Below are 22156 nucleotides of genomic sequence, written 5' to 3' on the forward strand. Positions count from 1 at the left end.
AAAATATAAATTGAATAAGTCATATTTGAGATAGAAGGTCATCACATATTACACAATAGATTTTTTTTTTTTTTTTAGTCACTGTAGTAGTGTGAATAATGTACTAAAAAGTTGTGAGTTGAAGATCATGTTATATTCATTTCCTGCTTTAAATGCCCTGGATCTCAGAATTAACAAGAAGTCAAAAGAACAAATTATGGGACAAGTTTCTGTCAAATTTGTCAAAAGGCTTTTTTTGCATCATGGCTAGAACTAGATTTATCTCCAAAAATTTCTTCTTTCCTTGAAATCTGTTTTAGCTGTGGTCAGTTGATATTCCCTTGTTAGAGGATGATAAACATTGGACCTAGGAGAGATTTTAGATGTCATTTATTCCAATTTCCTAATTTTATAGTTGAGGAAATAGAGGCCCAGAGAGTTATAATGATTTGTCCAAAGTTCAAGAGAGTGCTGGGGCCAGTTTGTAATGGATCACAAGAGATGATTGTTAAATTTACAATCCAAGCATTTATGTCTTAGAAACTAGCAAACTCTGCAAATCACAGTTTGATTTTTGTTTTTATTTTTTTGGATGTTATTGATTGTCTAGACTTAAGAAAAGGATGGAGGAAATGTTAATAAAGCAGATTATATTTAAAAGTGGATTATGCATACATTTTTTTTCAGAGTTGTTTACCATCATACCTTTGCCAAGATCCCAGTTAGTGAAAGAGTTGACATTAAAATTCTGATCTTTTGATTTTTTTTTTAAGTCTAGTGCCCTTTTGACTTTACTTGTATTCTCAATAGCACATTATAGCCAGTTAGGAACAGGTAAAAACCTTGAGACAAGGATGTGACATGTTATTTGTTTCATACACAGAGAGATTTATTGCTCACAAACAGGTTGTTTCAGTAGAAAGAATGAGATTTGAAGTCAGATGACCCACCACTTACTACTTCTGTGGCTTCTGGCAAGCCATTTTACTTCTTTTGACTTTTGCTCCTTCATCCATAAAATGAAAGGGTTTGACTGGGTAGCTTCCCAAGTGTCTCTTCTAGATCAAATCTTTGAAACTTTTTAGATTTTATATAAGTGTTTTATCATCTTTTATAGATTTTTCTTCTACTTTCTTTGAAATACTTTAAAATATTTGCTGAGGGTTATTAGTGCTCACTTTATTGAGAAATACTGAACAATCCTCTATATTTTTATCAAGATATATTATTCCATTGGTTTAGAAAATGGCTACTATGAAAACTCCCCTATTCCTGTCTCATGTTCCTTCTTCTACACAACTCACTAATTTTAGATAGTTTTATAGTCTTAAGAATATTGCCTGGAGCATGAAGAGATTAAGTAACTTTCCCAGAGTCTCATAGCTAGTAGTTATCAGAGGTATTACTTGAATCCAGGTCTTTTTAACTTCAGAATCAGTCTTCTAAACCTCATGGCATACTACTTATTTTATAGGGCCTATGCAGAGAGGATTATCTGGGTATTTTTATATGAGATATATATTGATGATTGCAACTTGATCTTTTCTGTCTGGCTCCTTGTTATATAGTCAGTCTTGTTATATAGTCAGTCATTTTGTCCAGACATGTTGAATTAGACATACTGTGCAAATATAACTGAAGAATTATGTACTAAGCCTTTTTTTAAAAATTAAAATGGCTTGAGAAGTGAAATAAATGAGCAAACAATAATAAAAAGTAGGTAAAAATGTCCATTATTAGTCTTCCTGACCTGATGTCTTTTCTACAGTCAAACAATGAAAAAAGTCTTTGTGATTGTTAGCGCTTTGACTTCTCTATAAAAGAAGGTGACTAATTTTGCTTGTAAACTACCTGAAAAGTATTGTTTAGGTCAGAAGTTCTAATATGCATAACAGACTCCTTTGGCAATCTGGTGAAGTTTATGGATATCTAAGAATGATATTTTCAGATCCATAAAATAAAATACATAGATCACCAAGGAAATCAATTTATTGAAATGTCCTTAAAATATTAAAAAAAGAAAAAGAAGATGTTCTTGGACCTCAGGTTGCTAACCTCTGCTTTAGAGAGGAAGAAAAAAATGAGAGATTTTCCAGAAACAGTATATCTGTGTGTGTGTGTTTGTGTGTGTATGTGTGTGTATATTTAGGAAACTTGAATAACAAGAAAATCACTGAATTTGAAAGGTATAAACAAAGAATTTTAGTAGTCACTTAAATTTATATGCTATCCTTAATTGACTCTTGAATATATCTTTTTATCAGTATTACATTTGCGATTGTGACTTCTGATTGTTCCAATCTTTGGGTAAACAATGAATATTGCTGCTAAAGCTCATCTCATCTCTTCTTCTGCATCTCACTGCCCATGTCTTTTTCTTGATAATATATGATATTCTATATGAAAGGATTTTTCAATGAAAAAGGAAGGAACCTTAATGGGAAAAAAGCAATAGCTCCCTCCCCCACTATTGACTGCTTCTGTCTCAAAGTGTTTCCAAGACTTCCTTGGTAGAGATTGGGATGGCACTTGATTAACATGGCGGGCATAACTTTTCTTTAAAGGGTTCCAAACAAGGATACTGGAGGCATACAAAAAAGATTCAGTGGAAAGACATCCATTGATGGCCAGAAGCATCTACAGATGCAATGTGATCCCATGCAATGAAGCATGTGGCCCTTCATTGGCATTATATGATAACAGGAGGATCTTCTGGCAGAAAAGCTGACTTTTGCTGCGTTCTGCAGGCTGCCCCTCCAAACCCATCTTTGATTGGCACCTATGCCCTATTGAAACTGGCATCACACCTTCTGAGTGGGCACTGTGCCAGTCTAGCAGATGGGTATGGGCACAAGCATGCCAGAAACCCAGTATGTGCTTCAAGTTTAAGTATCAGGGGCCGAAACTCCTATCCAGGGATGTTAAAGCTGCAGTCTGTTTAGAGCTTTTTGTGCTTAAGGTGAAAGGATATGCCATTTCTACTCCAGCTTAGAGGTTGATTAATTTTGAAAGTCAAACAGTAGCTCCTGTGGCTGTGTCGGGCAAAACCCTAATTCTGGTGAATCAGAATTACTGCTTCCTGTAGGGAAGAGAAAGTATTGTAATGAAGTTTCCAACCAGAGATGCTCTCCTGCAAGGTCCTCCAGTGCTCAAGCAGCGGGCCCTCGGTCGAGATGAATATTCCTATTCTCTAGCAAAGCCAGGTGCAGTCGAAGCCAGATCCTCAACCTGCTGAAGTGGAGAACCCTCAATTTTGAAAGGGCAAATAGAAGTTGGGAAGAACTCAGCATCAGCTCTCCTCCCCATGAAGTCATGAGTCTTCACTGAGTAATCACACAAAGGAGATGAAGAGGGGAGAAAAAATGAATGAAAAGAACTTCAGAATACTAATTCAGAGAAACCTTTTAGCCACAGAAAAATAAAAGTAGTTCAGCTCTCCTTGCTTAAATCATGGTCTCATTCTTTGCATTTTATATCACCCAAGGCTGAGTGTACTAGACTTTTAACAGGAGTTGTTGCATGAAGACCAGTTCCTCCAATATCTGTCATGTATATAAACTTTGCTTCTTGAATAATGGATTTTGCATAAAATTGAGTTTTAAGCACCATATCCATATCCCTCATGATAGTCTCACACTCAGTGCAGAACCAGGCAAAAAAAAAAGAATCAGGGAATTGTTCCTTATGACCACTTTACCCACATCCCCAAAGGCTCTTAAATTTCTAGGAATGCATACAAGACCAGCTGTGGCCAGGAGAAGCTCTCTCTAATCACCTTATAGCCATTGCTTTTTCTTTTCCACTGTGTAAACTTTGTGTATGGAACAGGTTCCATGAGACCATTGTGCATACTTTGCCGGATTCAAAACCTATAACGGCCACAAATTAAACTACTAAAACTAAAGCTGGCACGCTGTGACTGCCAAATAAAACTGGCACATCCCTCTGTCAGACTGCGGCGGGTGAGTGTGCCATACAGTCCTAGGAAAACACAATTCATCCAGAAGCACTTTTGTCACTTGTTCCGATATTAAACCAGAGAAAGTGACATTAATTAAGGTAGTGACATGAGCCAACAAAGGCAATGAAATTCCTGGCTTTGGCTTCTGTGCAGACCTTAACCCAACCTGCTATGCCTAGTTATTGTGGATATTTCTGAAGGGTAGGTAATATGCCTTCTTTCTACTTCTCTTCAGTTCCCACTCTGAAACATCATTTGCAAACACCTCAAACCTCGTGCCTAGTCAGCTGGTTCATTGGGAGATGTCTTCAATGACTGAGAGTGATAGAAACATAGGATAGGATAGTCAGGGCTAGTTCTGTCTAGGTGATCTGAGGTATATGTCATTGGCTGTTCTATGAAATATACACAGAAAGAAAAAGAGACAGAGACAGAGAGATACAAAGAGAGACACAGAGAGTGTGTGTTGTTAGTTGAGTCTCTGAATGAAAAAATCACAGCAACCAAATAAGCAGAGTGAGCAGGCCAGTGAATAGAGAGTTGGACCTTGTTTCTGGAAGACCTGATTTTGCATCCTGTCTTAAATACCTCCTGGCTATGTGACTCTGGGCAAGCCACTTAATCTTCAAACCTCAGTTTCTTCATTTGCAAAATGGGTATAATTATAGCATCTGCTTTATTGGGTTGTTTTGAGGTACAAATGAGACAACAAATGTAAGCATTTTGCAAACCTTAGCACACAACATAAATGCTACTATTATGAACAATAGATGCTGTTAATAGTAATAATATGAATAATAATAAAAGATGAGAATGCTGGCTAGAGCCAGGATTGGTTGTAGGAGAAAATGTTTGCAAGTAGGCCTTTAAAGGAAAATGTTAGCAAGTTGTGAAAGAGAACATATAAAAATAGCCCTGAATTGGTCTACAAAGGGAAAAGAAAATTGGAAGTATACATGTAGTTATTGTACTAAAAAAAAACTTGGGGAGGGGGATTTTTTGAAGGATGTTTAAGGTAGGAAGAGAAAGAGTTCTACTTATTTATTCTTGTCAGTTTTTTTGTTTGTTTGTTTTTAATCAAGCAATATATACTTACTTGCCTGTGGACTTTGTAAGTTGAAGAAAGGTATCCTGTCAAAACATTGCTAATAATAGTAGTTGTGATTTAATACATGTTAAGATTGGCAAAGCACTTTACCCTAGTGTATTGCATCACAACAGCCCTGTAAGATAGGGGCTATTATTCTCATCTTATAACTGAGAAACTTAAGTGATTTGACTAAGATCACAAACTTTGTTACTGGCTGAGACAGAACTAGAAGCCAGGTTCTCCTGACTCCCAAATTCAGTACGTTCTAAAACATTGTAAAAGAACATGGTTTAAAAGGAAGAATTGAAAGACTATTAACAATAGATAACTTTCTCTTTTAATGAACCAATTTGCTTGAATGAGATTTATTGAGACATCTCTAATGAGAATTACAGCTATTTGGATGGATGATTTTTTGTGAAAAGGCGTGATCTAAAGAAAGGTATAGGAAATACAGGCAGACATCAGTATTTCCAGGTACCAAAACACAGCTGTGTGCAAAAAACAACTTAGACTCTGTCTTTATCAAAGTTTCAGTTACATTTAGGTTTTTGGATAGCCAGAAGCTTTTGCTAAAACTCCTGGACATAACTGTTGGTATTTGAGATCAGATTAGTAATTAGTCTCACCAGTGAGTTTTTCACATTAAGCAGGACAGTGCCTTCAAAGAAGTTTGAGCCCAGGGCTGCAAGGGAACAAGGAGAGAAGGCCAAATTGACACATGAAGAGGCCAAACAGTCCAAGAAAATATCAACACTGCTTACAAAATCAGTTTCAGAAAATGTGTCAATGTGTATGAGACCATATTTGACTTGCAATCCAAGTAAAACAGATTATTTAAATCTGAGAGGCAGTATTACCGAACCCAGCAGGCCTACTGCCACTTGTTTGACTCTCTTAGAACAGAATACTGAGAGGCAAGGGCTCAAAGTTAAATGAACGTTAATACAATTCACAATCAAATGAAAGACCCAGAGAATATTCTTGAATCAATTTTTTTTCCCTGTGCCCTAAATTTAACCAGCTGGAATTACTTTTTAAGTGCCATCCTATTTAACTTTTTTGAAATGATGAATTTGCCTTTTAATAGGAAATCTGTATTTTATCATGAAGATGGAACACAGTGTCCTTTGTTAATTATTCTCTGGAGAAGCAGGCTATTTTTTCTGCTGTGTGCTTAGTATGTAGTAAAGACATATCTTCCCATAAATTTATTTCAGGTAGGAGAGATTGGAAACATGCATATTCAATAGAGGCAGATGAAGACTACAACTTCCTCTTAAAGTTTGTTGAGTACCACTTAATGGAAATTCTCAAAGTTGACATCACTAACCTGATTAGGAAATGATGAAAACAGAAGATAGAAAAGTCAAGACAGTAACATAGAAGAGCCCAGTTATCATTAGGCAAATGTGTTGGCAGCAAGTAAAACTATCAGACTATCCCTTATTATTTGTGTGTGTATGGAAATGTAGCTCTTCACAAAGTGTAGCTTGAATCTTTAAATAGCTTGAGGAAATAATAGAGAATGGCATGCCCATTATCACCTTCCTTTTTCAAATAATGTACTATATTATTGATGGTATTGACAGCTTAGTTAAGAAATCTTTCTGATGGTGCTTAATAATACTGTCATTTTCACTTCTTAGGAACTTAAATGATTATTTTTTCAATATTTTTTAGGTCACAAAATGTATGAGTACAGTTGTTATTTATAATAAGCGTAATGTTAGACACTGAGGAAAATGAATTGAAGATTAAATCCTGAATCAAATAATATTTCTGTGGGGGAAAAAATGTGAAAGGATAGTCTACCAGTACAGCTCCTGTTAGGAAAAGAGGTTACATGGATTCATATTATAATTGAAAAACACCTTGATTAGGTGGTTTTGTTTGTCTTGAATCTTGTGATAGTACATGCAGTTGGGAAGGTGAGGATAGTGTACTGTTCAATTGCTGTGATATATTTTGAAAGAGAGTAACATAAAGGACTAGATATTGGTCCTGAATGCTGACAATACTTTTGCTCACTCTCTTTTATTGCATGATGACTTAAAGAGGTAGCTTTAAGAAAAGTAGGTCATTTAAAGAGCATAAAATTCATTATTTGTACAGTAGTTGAAACTCTGAGGAGAATATGTTCTTGTACAGAGGGTTTGGTTCAGGTACAAGATATAGAGCCAGGAAACTAAAGCAATCATTTGTCTGTCTTTGAAAATGTACTTTGTACTTGATTTCTGAAAACTTTCATATCACTTTCAAGATATCTCTAGTAGTCAGTTGTCTGAACTTATCATAGGCCTCATGGATGAGTTTTAGAAATCAAGGATTATATTTAGAACTATTAAGTCTTAGAGAGGCCCAAGCAAACATTTCATAAGATCACAGTTCTAGAGGTGGAAGGAACTCCAAGACCTAATTCAAGCTGTTCGTTTTGAAAATGAGGAAACCAAAAAGCAGAGAGGTTAAATGATTTGCCCAACATCCCATTGGTAAGAAGAGTCAAATATGGAATTTTATCCTTTGACCTCCCCCAAAATCAGTACACTTTCCATTCTACCATGATGTCTCTTTTAAATTGGGCATGTCAATGCAAAGGGAGTTGAGATTATGATAGAGAATTCAAGTGAACTATGTGAATTCTTCAAGGTCACTGTGATCTCATGAATATGGGCACTGCCTCCACTCAACTAACCTGTCCCTTTTTATCTATATGTTTTACCCATCCCATGCCTCTCCATAAATTCTTCAAAGAATGTGTGTGTGTGTGTGTATAAGTACTTTCTTCTATGTTTTCTAATGCTTTTTCTAGTCATATATATTCTTTATGATATCTCTTTCACTCTTCACACCTCTATGCAAATCATCATTGGTAATATACTGCTGCCTGATTACACTTAACACATATCATTCCATTGCCCCATTGGGTTATATAAAATATCTGTTCTTCTGAGATCTTGATGTTGTATGATTCTCAGGTGTAATAAAAGATTACTTATCAGAAAATACTTTTGTTATAAAAATCTAAAATCAAGAATAGAAGACCCATTGTATAACACTACATAGAAAGTTATATATACATGCAGAAAATTTAGAAAGCTTATTAGACCAAAAGTGAGATGATGTTGCATAGTTGATAAAAGGTTAGATTTGGAATAAGGTAAACATTAACTTAAGTCTTGCTTTTCCTATGTACTAGTTTTTTGACTCTGGACAAATCATATAACCTCCAGTGCCTGAGAAACTTTCAGTGACAGTAATATATAAATAATATGTCATTTGTATTAATGGGCAGTCTTTCCATAAAATAAATTCCCTGTGTTTTTGAAATCATAGGCTTAGTCCAAAACCAAAAATAAAAATATTTGGAAACATCCCTGTAAAAATCCAGATCCTAGAGGGATAAAAGTATGCTTTTGTGATCAATTAATTCAAAATCTTGTGAATTCAATAAATAACAAGTCATAATAGAGATGTCTGCAGTATAAAGAAAACATATTCCATTACTAAATAGGTACCAAACTGATGGTTTCACTAGGATAGGAAATTTCTTTGAAAAGAATATTTTTAGATCAATTCAATTTTGGACATTCTTTGAAATTTATAGTCTTAGAGTATTTAATTGAGAGGTTACATGATTTGCTCAAGATCAGACAGCCCCATGTGTCAGAGGCCAATATTTCTGACTCCAACATTGGCTTTCTATTTACTTTGCTGCCTTTCAAATTTGTAATAATGAATGACATATAATAATGAATTTATTTATTATAATAAATGAATAAATTTAATTATTTTACTTTGTTCCAAATAATTCACACATATAGAGGGTAGCCATTGGCACAGTGGCTAGTATTGGACCAAGAGTCAGGAAGACCTGAATTTGGATGTTGTTTCATGCACTTACTACCTGTGTGACCCTATGCATGTTACAAAACTTTGGCTTGCCTCAGTTTCCTCATTTGTAAAATGGACATCTTAATAGCACCTACTTCCCAGGGTTGTTATGAAAAATAAGTGAAATATTATTTGTACAGCACTTAGCACAATGCCTGGCACATCACAGACACTATATAAATGCTTATTCCTTTTTCTACTCTAAGTAACCATGGTTTCAAGTAGAAAATTTGCTATTTTATAGACTAGCATGTTTTATAGTGATTAGAGCTACATTCATGGTTTACTTTAAAGAGCTCCTCCCAGGAACCACAGTTGCTTCTTGGGCCACTTAAGGAGAATTATCAGATTCTTTTTGTGTTTATCTTTCCATTCCCATCATACCTATTTAAGCCAGTGAGGAAAGAAACAAAGCCACTGCCCCCTTTATAAGTTTTTTCAGGCAAGTTGCAGCCATAATTGTTTAGACGTCTTTGTGATCAGGCATAACATTATCATAGAATTACTTCCAAAAGCCATCTATGTGACTCTGGTGTTCCATATTATCCTTTTCCCTGCCTAAAGCAGATAGCATAGTTGAATTACTTGCCACAGCACCCTACACACATCTCCATGAAGCCTAGTCCATTTTATTGGTAGTATAAACACAAATGATGAAAGCAAAAATTAACCAGTTCATTGATCTTATTATTTTTATTTTTTAAAAATTTTTATTTGTTTTTAAAATTTATTTTTTAATTATATAATTGATTGTGTTCCTTATTTTGTGTGATGGACACAGAAATATATTGGGGATGAGGATAGGTTCTGGGTCTGTGATTTTCCTCATTATCAGGAGTTCCCAGATGAAGAGATTTATTTTACTAATTCAGATTGATCCTGCCTCTGCAACTTAAAGGTACCAAGAGGTTAAGTGACTGGAGTAGAATCACTCAACCAATATGTATCAAAAGTGGGAATTATTCTCAAGTATTTCTGGTTCCAAGTTCAGCTCTCTATCCACTATACTATGCTGTGTTTATTACATAAAGTTAAATTATTATGCTTTTATTTGCATAATGATTCATATTCCTTATCTCTACTGCTACCTAACATTTATATACAACTTTAAGATTTGCAAAGTGCTTTTGTGTGTTAACCCAGTTTAAGCTTTCTAATAAACCTCTGAGATAGGCAGGACATGGCACTACTACATTATACCGGTTTCACAGATGAGAGAACTGAAACTGGAAGTATTTTAAGTACTTTACCCAGTTTTCTAAGTAGCAAAATTGGGCGTAGAAACTAGGTTTTCTGATCCCAACCTGACAATCTTCTCCTTTGCCTCTCTGGGGAATATAGGTAGTAAAAGAAAGTTACTGAAATTTTCCACAGTCTATTTATTCTGTGATGTCTCCTTTGCCTTCTTCAAGATGGCATCATGGGTACTGGGGCACCTTTTGCTTTTTGCATACTTCCCAAGGCTGCACAGAACACTCTCTGATGTTTATCCATGTTAGTAAATGACCATTTATTAAGCACTTAGTATGTTTCAGCCACTGTGTTCAGTGGTGGGAATACAAAGAAAGGCAAAAGTTTCTCTAGGAACTTATAGTCTGAGTTTTCCCTGGATGATAAAAGCATGCATCCAGATGTAATATTTTATTACAATAATACTATAAGTTCAACATCCCTTAGAAAGACTATGTAAATATGAGCTTCTGTTATTCTATCATTCTTACACAGTCTATATATCCAATCCAATTGTAGAAATAAGGAAGTCTGTCATAGGTATTTTAAATCATTGGAATTTTTCTAGTTTGTATACAAAAAACAGCTCTATTTTAAGACAATTTTAGAGCAAAGAATAGTGTGTCCCACTTTTGGCATTTGGCATGCAGGTGTGCCTTACTTTATATAACAGGTGTGTTTATAAAAATTTGCATTTCTCAAATGTTTATCAAATGAGTGGTTTTAATTCAAATGTTGGGAGTTTGCTATGTAAAGGAATTGCGGTGCTGCATCCTAAAGGAATCACTTCTTAATTTATCATTTTGGAAACTCTTTATGCTATCAGATTTCTTCAAAGTGAGACATGTGTATTGAAAAGTACTTCCTGCACTCCCGGACCATGTCTGCCTCTCTAAGTAAAGCAAAATTCATTAATTACTCTGACTTGGTGCAATTTATAGCAAAATATGGCTTTTTTAAATTTTGAAAGCGGGCAGGGAAATTTCTTAAAGCATAAAGTTTTAAATAGGTCATACTCGGCATCTGTATGTCCTCAGGTCTTCATGATATGTTTTTTGTTTGTTTGTTTATTTATTTGAAAGTATTCAAGCAGATTCCTTTTCTTTTTAAGTTAGAAGTGTCACAGTCTTGCTAGTAGAGTAGTTGCACATGGCAAGATTTTAACAGACTGAAAGAAAAATGCAAGGCGTTTCAAGTTCAAGAATTGAGGTTGCATTTCCTGATGAATCCTTCTTATGTTTGGATACTTATCTATTATGCTAAGCTGTCTAGTACCAAATTTGAGGTGCTTAAGAAGAAATCTGTTGAACACTTGTGAAAAAAGAGAAGTGCATATCTAGGTAGTAATTGTTACTAGTCTGGATATTTAATGTGGAGATAAGAGAAATTATGATTTAGACTCCTAGGACAACCCCCAATTTATTGTTGTTATTAGGTATTTGAAGAGAATAATGGAGAGATTTGTTTTTTATATCTTAAAAAAAAACGATTTTACTTGATAGACATCCTTATTTTAAACTGATTCAATATATTGATACCTCTGGAAACACTAGCTGTTCTGCATGGGTTAATATTTAAGAGGCTTGATTTAAATACTGATTGCCATTTTATTGGCTGTCTTATTTTGAGTTTGTTACTTAAAGTCTCTGAACTACAATTTCCTTTATAATTTTACAGCTACAATGTCTGTGAAATGGTACTAATAATGGGATGACTGTGATTAAATTATTAAGTAATTTTTATTATCATATCTAATAACAAATTCAAATTTCCAGGTGCTATGGGAGAAACAAAGATTTTAAGACAGGGCCTCAGTCCTTTAGCAGTTCTAGTTAGGAATAAGGATAAGGATTTGACCCGTGATTTCACTAGTTTAAGGACTTTCTGATGAGGAATGTCCTCTTTCAGTACAGATTGGCATTTTGCCTGAAACTTTATAGTCTGAGAGCTTCCTAGAGTACTGAGAAGTTAAGTGTCTTGCCCAGAGTTATACAGACATCATATCAGAAGTGCGGTTTGAACCCAGGTCTTGACTCTATAGCCAGCTCTCTATTCATTACACGATGATGTCTCTTCCATGATCTAGTAAAGTGGGTGAGAGCATCTGCCTCCTTCACTCTTGTTCACATGCCATTGAACAGAGCTGGGAAAAGCCATGGAGCTGTGCTGACTGCTTCCTCTACAACTCTTTTACCTTGTGCAAAAAAAAAAAAACCCCAAAAAAACAACAAAAAAAAAACATTCTTTGTCTCATTTTATCATTTAGTCAAACTGAGACCAATTGAAGACCTTAACTTAAAAAAAACCACAGTCTTCCATTTCATCAGGGGCCATCTCCAGTCGTCCTGATCGTTATCTGGCCACTGGACCCAGATGTCTCTTGAGGAAAAAGTGAGGCAGGTGACCTTGCCCCAGCCCTCCCTCACTGAAATCCAATTCCCTTGCATGTCATGGCTTCTTCCCTGATGTTATAGTTGTCTTCAGGAATGAAGGACAAACGACATACCATATAGTCCTCACTATACCTAGGCAATCTTTATTCCTCCTCAATTGATTCTTTATCCTTCTTACCACATTGACTTGTAAACCTCTTATTTCCTAAAGCCTCCTACACCATTCTTCCCCTCACCTTCTCATCCGAAGATCTTGCCCCAAATTTTACCAAAGTAAGTCAAGGTCATTTTTTTCACGAGTAGGTTTCATGTTTGACAATAAATACACATTTAATAAGCATCTACTATGTGCCAGGCAATGTTCTAAGTTTCGGAAATACAAATTTAAAAAAAATAATAAGAAGAAAGACAGTTCCTGGATTCAAGAAGCTTACAATCTAAAGGTGGAAGACAATCCACAAAAGAAAATTAGAAAGGGGGAGAAGGGATCTCAGTATCTTGTTTCATAAAGTTGAAAAATGACAGAGCTGCAGATAGAGAGTGAAGAGAGCTGAAAATCCAGTTTAACCCTCTCCAAAGGAAGGTTTTGGGCCGGAGTTGAAAACTCCATCCTCCAGCCTTCTAATCAGAGAAGAGAGGAAGCTGAGGGAAGTGAGGAGTATCAACGTTTGAGGCAGCAGCATGGTGAGATTAGAAGGGATGAGCTTCTCTTGGAAGGAGCATGAAACCAGGAGCAGCTGCCAATGCAAAGTGGAGTTTTACTCCAGCTTCCATTAAAGAGGTAGCCCCTGTCTTTGCCAGGGCACATGCCTTTGAGTACCCTCCTGTCTTATGCAGATTTTCACCATTCTTATTCCTCCCTCTAACCTTTAGTCTCTCTATCCACTGATTCCTTCATTGCTACCTTCAAACCGCCAAGGCTCCCCATCCTTTACATAAATAAATACAAACTAATCTTGCTAGTTCTTACCTTACCCATTAGCTATTGCCAGTGTTTCAAGGTCTTTAGCCTTTAGGAAACTTTTCTTGGTGCTGCTGTTTCCTATCATCTCTGCCTTTTTGTAATGCCATATTCAGTTTGGATTCTGATCTCATCTTTTAGCTGAAACTGCCCTCTCTAGAAATGACCTTTCCTCTGTTCTTGTTCTTTTTGACACTTACTGCCTTCTGTCCTGGAAAACTTTATCCTTCCCAAGTTTTCATAGCACTGTCTTATGCTGGTTTTCCTCCTACTTGTTAGATTACTCCTCACTCTTTCTGTGGATCTTCATTTATACCACACCCACTATATCCCTGGTACTTTTCTTTTTATATTCTCTTTCATTAAGTGATTTATCAGCTCTTATGGGTTTAATTGTTAGCTTTACAGAAATTACTTTGATATATGTACATATATATATATATATATATATATACACACATATATACTCATTCATATAAATATATCTGTTGTTTGTTGTGTTTAACTCAGTGATCACTCAGTGATCTCATTTGGGGTTTTCTTGGCAATGATATTAGAGTGGCTTACCATTTCCTTCTCCAGTTCATTTTATATATGAGGAAACTGAGGCAAACAGGGTGAAATGACTTGGCCAGAGGCATACATCTACTTAGTGTCTAAGGCTAGATTTGAACTCAGATTTTCCTGACTCCTGGTGCTCATCTACTGTGCTAACTACCTGTCAATAAGTACACACTATATATACACAAAGACACAAACACATATGCAATATATTTATATGCATACATATATACACACATATGTGCAGATCTAACCATCTCTCTCAACCTCTGCTCACTCAATAAATTCCAGTAACATTTCCTGTAATATCAAATGCTAACTGCTCTGACATTTAAATCTCTTCCTAATTTATCTCCTTGCTAACTTTCTAGTATTCTTGTTCTATATATTGTTCTTTTCTACACATTGTAAGCTTCAGCCTTGCTGACCTATTTGTCATTTCTCACATGACACTCTCTTCATGTCTTTGTACCAGCTGTATCTCATACCTAGAAGACAATTCTTTCTCACCTCCATCTATTAGAATGGTTGGCTTCTTTCAAAATTAAGCTCAAGGCCCCCCTTCTGTCTCGTGGTTCCTTTAGTGGTTGATGCCTTCATCTTTAAGATTACTTTATTTACTTTGTGTCTTGTACATGCTTGTAGTTTTACCTGTTGTCTTCTCAATTAGAATGTAAGTGTTTTCAGAGCTGCCCACTTAGCACAGTACCTGACATATAATAAGTACTTAATAAATGTTTATTGATTGATGATATGCAGAACTTTAATGTTAAGTAATTCTATATAGTGGCACCTGATGAGTGCTTTAGACAAAATGCCATAGGAATTTGAGAGGGAAAATATTTCAATTGAGGAAAGCTCCATGGAGAAAATGGGACATGATTTGGGCCTTGAATAATGTTTAAGCTTTGGGTAGGATAGAAGAGAAAAGCTGGCATGAGGAAAATAAGCAAACTATTTTCAAGGGAAAGTGACCACAGCTGAAGCATAAAATTAAGAGCAAGAAAACCTCACCAAACTAATAAACTCCCCAAAACTAAAACATAACTTTCAAACCAAAAGCCCAGACATTTATTAAGTACCTAGTTATTGGGAGTAATACAGAGTTTGGAAAAGGCATTGTTTTATAATCTGATGGGGTTAGGGAGAAAGGTAGAATACCAATATATATGACTAAAGTTCATGTTAGTTAATAATGGGAAATGTAAGTTGGATCAGACTTGTGGAAAGCCTTGAATGTCAGAGTGAGAAATGAAAAGCCTCTTAAAGATTTTTGAGTTGAAACATGATTAAAATATGTTTTTTAGAAAGATTAGTATGACTGTAGTGTTCAGGATTGATTAGAAATCAAAATAATTGACATAGGAAAACCAAAGTGTCTCTGGTAATAATCCAGGTGTTAGATTAAAAGATTCTTACCTTGGATAATGGAAGTGGAAAGAAAAAGACAGCTACAAGGGATAGTATCATGGAAATACTGAAAATATTTGGTGATTAAATTAGATATGGAAAATTAGTGAACAGATGTCATTAAAAACAGAGATGAGGCGGGAGGACTTGTCAAATAAGGGGGTCTTCCTGGGCAAAAGTGTGGAGGCAAGAGATGGACTGATACATATAGAGAATAGTAGGCCAAGCTAATTGAAATATCAACTTGTGGGGGAAGGAGACTGGAAAAGTGAATATCATATTAAGAATTTAAATCTTAGAGAATCATTCAGTATGTTTTATTTTAGAGACAATAGGAAGCTACTGAAGATTTTTGAATGGAGTGATATGTTCAGATTTGTATTTAGGAATATATGGTTTGGCAGCCAAGTAAAAAGTAGACTGTGGAGTTCAGGTAGAGGTAGGTATAGGGAATTCTATTAGGAAGCTCTTAGAATAGTACAGGTGAGAAGAACCCTAACTAAAGCTGAGACTGGGTTAGAAAGGAGAGAATTTAAGAGATGCTGTGGAGGTAGAAGTGAAAGAATTAAAAAAAAAAAAAGGAGAAAGGAATTTGTATTTATATAGCTCCTATTATATGCTATATATTGTGATGAGAATTTTACAAATATTATCTCATTTGAACCCCACAAAAGCGCGGTGAGGCAAGTGCTATTATTAGACTCATTTTACAGCTGAGGAAACAAGCAAAGGTAAAGAGGTAGAGTTACACAGCTAATAAAGGTCTTAGGCCAGATCTGTTATCATTTTTCCTTACTTCAGACCCAGTGTTCTGTTTACCATATCACCTGGTTACCTAAAGGCTGATTGACTGTGGGAGGCTAAGTAAGGCAGAGTCCTTTCTGATTCGAATACCGAACTGGAAAATAGTAGTTCTGTTAGTAAAAATATGGTAGTTTGGATGAAGGATGGACAGTGAAGTGGTATAACAAATTTTATTTTACTCTGTTGGAGGTTGGAGATGTGTATGGTATGGGTTGGTTGGAAATGGTCAGCAAGTAAATGGTAATGTTGAGTTATGATTTATGAAAGAAATTGGCACTGGATATGTAGAGGGTTGGAACTCTGAAAACGTGTACTTGAATCTGATAGCAAAGTATTTAAGACTAATTACCTATTCAATGTGAGATAATGGTTCTATAAGCATATATTTAGATGATATGGTAATGTGATGGCTCTCCTCATGGTTGGTGCTTGCTGAATGTGTGGTGGTGAGATAATCCTAGGCAAGGATTGGAGGGCTGAGGGAGAGAGATGAGTCTCTTGGCTGCAGTATGCTGAGGACAGAAGACTTCAGGCTCTAGACTCCATAGTCCAGGATCCATCTTTATCGAGCCATGTAGCAGCTTGCCTGCCTACTTCACTTCTCCTTCCAAAGACCAAGGACTTTGACTGATCCTGACCCTGACTGATCCTGAGGCCCTCCAAAGAGCTAGCCTGGACATTATATGGATGTATAAATTAGATGACAATTAAACCCAAGAGAATTGTTGAAGTCACTAAGGGAGAATGAATAAAGGGAGAGAAAAAAAATCAGGGATGGAGCCCACACTTAATAAGAAGTATAATCATAACGAATCATCAGAGAAGTAGAAGTGGCAGCAGCAAAGTATTATGGAGGTTAAGAAGAGTAGAGAATGTCTAGGAAGAAAGGATGATTATTAACATCAGAAGCTTCAAAGGTCAGATAGAATGGGGATTTAGAAAAGACCAGTGGACTTTTCAGCTAAGAGATCATTGGCAGCTTTGGAGAGAACAAAGGTCAAATAGTTAGGTTGAAGGCCAGATGCTAAGGGATAGAGCAGAATAGAAGGTAAGGATGTGGAAGCAACAAGTATAAGTGATTCTTTATAGAGTTTGATTGTGAAGGGAAAAAAACCAGTAGTTTAAGAAGTCAAGAGGGTTAAAGGAAGGGTTCTTGGTTTTTGTTGTTGTTGTTGTTGTTGTTGTTTTTAAGAATGTGGGAGAAATGGGTAGGTTTGCCAGCACTATGGATTGAGTCTATAGATATTAAAAGACAGAAAGGGAATGATTAGATGCTTCTAAATCATATTTCATGGCAGTTCAAAATTTTATTTTTCCTTAAAAGTTTGTCATATGATTAAATTTTAGTCTCTCACAAAATAGAAATGTTATAGTAAGAGGTATTTTGGGAAAAAAAATAATAACCTCTTTAATTTATATGAAAACACCAGTTTTGAGATATACTAAGTTTGAGACAGGAATTTTTTTTTTAAGAAACTTACTTTTTTTCTATAATGTGAATAAAACATAAATATGGTATAAGTAAAATGAAGTAATTTTTGGAAAAAAATAAAATTGATGTTTGTGGCAGCCATTTTGTAATGGCAAGAAATTGGAAACTGAATTGATACCCATCAATTGGAGAATGGTTGAATAAGTTATGATATATGAATATTATGTAATATTATTGTTCTATAAGAAATGATCAGCAGAATGATTTCAGAGAGGCCTGGAGAGACTTAGGTGAACTGATACTAGGTGAAATGGGCAGAACAAGGAGATCATTGTACCTGGCAACAGCAATATTATATGATGATCAATTCTGATGGATTTGGCTCTTTTCAACAATGAGATGACTCAGGCCAGTTCCAATGATCTTGTGATGAAGAGATCCATCTGCACGTAGAGAGAGTGGGAACTGAATGTGGATCACAACATCGCATTTTCACTCTTTTTGTTTTTTCTCTTGCATTTTATTTTTTTTCTCATTTTTTTCCTTTTTGATCTGATTTTTCTTGTGCAGCAAGATAATTGTATAAATATGCATCTATTGGATTTAACATATATTTTTACTGTGTTTAACAGATATTGGATTACTTGCCATTTAGCGGGGGGGGGGGAGGGGAACGGAGGAAAAAATTGGAACACAAGGTTTTGCAAGGGTTAATGTTGAAAAATTATCCATACACATGTTTTGAAAATAAAAAGCTTTAATTAATAAAAAAAAAATAAATAAAATTACAGTGCCTTTCAATTATATTGCAAAACTACATGTCCAATATCCAAACATAGCTGCTTTTACCTTTGGACTAAATAGAGGCTGGTAGACTTTTTCTCCTGGGCCCCAGGCTTACCACTAGAAACGTGGAAGAGATGTTACAAATAGACTTTTAGATTTGATAGAAGGAAAAACTTGCTGAGCAATAGAGCTATTCCAAAGTATAATGGCTAGCTTGAAAGGTGGTAGGCTTCTCCTACCTAAAGATCTTCAGGTAAAGAAAGGAGGATCACTATCTGTTTAGCTGCATTATAGAGAAGATTCTTGTTGAAGAATGTGTTGGGCAAAATGGTGTCTAAGGTCTCTTCCCATCTTATGAGGTCACAAGAATTGAATTGATGGAATAAGATGTTGAAACAATATTTAATTTTGGTATCCTTAATCCTTTGATTTGAGAACAGCACTCATTTTAAGCTGGAGACCTCATAAATGTACAGAAGAAAGAGTTTAAAAATTTTTTATCAGAAAGAATCACACATGCCGCATCTCAATTATTACAGTTTCTATTAGCAAAATCTGAATAAGGTTTTTACAATAATTTAGTAGATTTAATTTGATAAGTATAGAAAGTATAGAGCTGCTAGGTGATATAATAGAGAGCTGTGCCTAGAGTCAAGAAGGTTCATCTTCCTATATTCAAATCTGACCTCAGATTCTTACTAGCAATGTTACTCTGGGAAAATCACTTAACCCAGTTTGTCTGCCTCAATTTCCTCATGTGTTAGAATGATCTGGAGAAGGAAGTGCAAAACTACTTTAGTATCTTTGTCAGGAACAAAGGAAAAAGCAACCATGAGTGTTTAATTCCATTGTTTATTCCAAATGTTTATTATGTTTATTCCTATTTTAATAACTATTTTCACTGTTTTGTAGCTTCTCCATGTGTTAGTAAACCTGTATGGGATGAAGATGCCCTTCACGTTGTAAAAGTGGTAAGGATTACATTTAGCTTGCTATTTTAAACACCTTTTTCTGTAGTTCTGTTCCATAAAGAATGGCATTTTGGCGTCTTAAAATCTTCTCATTTTTTCGATAAACTTTATTTTATAGAGAATTCTGGATATCTTTCAGATTACTTGTTGTGGACTATATTTTGTCACTCACTTCATTGTACCCACCATCACCATAATTGTCACATAACATTTTTCTAAATGTCTACTACAAAAAGAATATTGTTTTAGGTTTGTCTGTATAGGAATAGTGACTACAATATATCCATTGTTAAAGCAAGATTCTTCCAGTGGCCTTCTGGTTAATTCAATGCTTAGAGATTTGTAGTGAAAATGTGTCAGGGGGAGAGGGCATCAGTATTTTATGGAAAATGCATTACCAGTTCAAGTGCTGCAGTATATAATGGGCATTTCTGAACAGATGAAATATTAAATCCCATTTAGGGAATTATTTTTCTCCTCATCACATTAATCATTCTTTAATTTTGAAAATTTAGAGACTGTCATATTTGCCGTGTTTCTTTACAGGAATATCAAGAAAATGGTCCGCTCTTTTCAGAACTGAAATTTTATCAGAGAGCTGCAAAGCAAGACTGTAGTAAGTAACACTAGCCCAGTAAGCCACTTGTACATAAGTGCTTGCTCAAGTGAGTATTTGATATTTGGTTATATCATCTGTGCTTTTGAAAGAGACTTGTCAAGAGGAGAATTTTATCCCAGGATAACACTGTTGTATTATATCATATGTAATAGGCAGAAGTTTGAGACTCCTCAGTTCTTTCCATGGTACACCTAATGGAACATATATTTAAAATCAGAAATGTTTCCCCTATTTAACCTAAACACTAGGTTGTTGAGTCTGGTCCAATGTATATTCTGGTAAGTGATTAGAATGAAGGGCTTATTTGCTGTCTCACAAACTAGAGCACAAGAGTAAGTAGGAAAGTAGGAAATGCTGCTCAGAAGGTAGACTGTTGGGTTTGGATAGAGTTCATGACTGGGTTCAGTTTATAACCTGGCTTTAGAGTTTGCTTCTGGCTGTTAACTATTTGGGTGACCCTGCACTCAACCTTTATATACTTTGGGATTTGCCCTAGTATTTATCTGTTGCTCACATCCTGGGTCACAGGTGTCCATCTATGATTTCTAATTTACTGTACTTAGAAGATTATACCTTCTTCCCAAGTGAAACTGGAAGTAGAGAGGAAAATAAAAAGAAAAAGGAACTTCTGTAGTTTTGGAGAATGAGTGCCTTCAAGCTAGGAGTAAAAGCGGAAATGACATATGCAGTGAGGTAAGTTAGTCATTAGGCAATGAGCATAGGCATAGTCAGGCAAAAACACAGGCCCTTCCTTCAGAAGAGCTCACTTTCTAATGGAAAAAATGAGCCCCTGACAATGTACATTCCTTTTAAGCTGGTTGGTTGTCATCGGGTTCTCAAGGAGGACCAAAGCGTTGCTTCCAATTACAGCGTGTGCGACTGCGGCTGATCAGACGGACAAGAGCTCAGAGTGCTCTGCCGGAGTCGGACATAAGTAGTCCCTTCCAACGTTGAGGTGGACTCTCCAACTTTGCCGTCTCACATTTTTTTTTGGGCTAATTCAGTTGTGCTTTGCTCACAGAGCATAGCACCTTTTCTGATGAGGGCACCCCATGCTGGGCAGTCCTATGCCAGTGTTTCCCATCTCATACAGTCGATTCTAAAGATCTTAAGAAACATTTTGAAAGTGTCCCTGTATTGTTTTTTTTTTTTTTTACTGCCTTTTGAGCACTTGCCATATATGAGTTCTCCATAAAATAGTCTTTTTGACAAGTGTCCATTTGACATTTGGGTTTGAGCTGACTTGAAGCAATCTAGGAAGTGAAGGTTTGGACAGAGTACTATTGCAGGGGAGGAAACTGAGTGTTTTCAGAAGTTTGTGAAAACAATCAGCTTAAATTCAAGAGTGATTAAAAATAAAAGACAAGTCAACACACTTCTTTTGACCTCAATTTTCTTTTCTTTTTTCTTTTTTTTTTTTTTAGGGTAAATTTAAGGCAATCTCTTTATTTTTTTTTTTAAATTAAAGCTTTTTATTTTCAAAATATACGCATGGATAATTCTGTAAAACCTTGTATTCCAATGGATAATTCCACAAAACTTTGTATTCCAATTTTTCCTCCCTTCCCCCATCTTCTCCCTTCAATGATAAGTAGTCCAATATATGTTAAACACCGTAGAAATATATGTTAAATCCAATATACTTATTATTATTATATTATTATTAAATATACATATTTATACAATTATTTTGCTGCACAAAAAAACTCAAATTAGACCAAAAGAAAAAAAAAGAGAGAAAGAAAATAAAATGCAAGTAAACAACAATTAAAGAGTGAAAATGCTATGTTGTAAGCCACCCTCAGTTCCCACAGGCCTCTCTCTGGATACAAATGTGACTTCTCACACTTTCTACTTGTGTGACTTTGATTGGGAAATTTAACTTTCCTGGTGTTCATTTCTTCTATCTGTTAAATAAAGGAGTTGGACTTGTCAGCATTGGAGACGCCTTTCTGCTCTAAAATCTATGTTGCAGTGTGTGGCATATAGTAAGTGCTTAGTAAAAATTGACCAATTGGTCTGATACTATAAGCCTTGATGACTTCTATGTCCCTTCCAGGGCTAA

The 22156-nt window shown here is 35.5% G+C and overlaps 1 protein-coding gene across 5 annotated transcripts in view; it reads left to right on the plus strand.

Annotated features, from left to right (window-relative positions):
• The window catches only part of VRK2 (VRK serine/threonine kinase 2), a 90954-nt gene that overhangs the window by 8743 nt on the left and 60055 nt on the right, over positions 1-22156 (plus strand). For 4 of the 5 annotated variants that reach the window (XM_003758264.4, XM_012540202.3, XM_031950508.1 and 1 more), the window contains 2 exons: positions 19414-19472; positions 20019-20088. In XM_003758264.4, the coding sequence (XP_003758312.1) occupies positions 19414-19472; positions 20019-20088 (129 nt within the window). Of the gene's footprint in view, positions 1-19410; positions 19473-20018; positions 20089-22011; positions 22080-22156 lie in introns of those variants that run through there. The other variant, XM_012540201.3, reaches the window with a different exon arrangement.

Source organism: Sarcophilus harrisii, chromosome 2, assembly GCF_902635505.1.
Source record: "Sarcophilus harrisii chromosome 2, mSarHar1.11, whole genome shotgun sequence".
NCBI classification, from domain to species: Eukaryota; Metazoa; Chordata; class Mammalia; order Dasyuromorphia; family Dasyuridae; genus Sarcophilus; species Sarcophilus harrisii.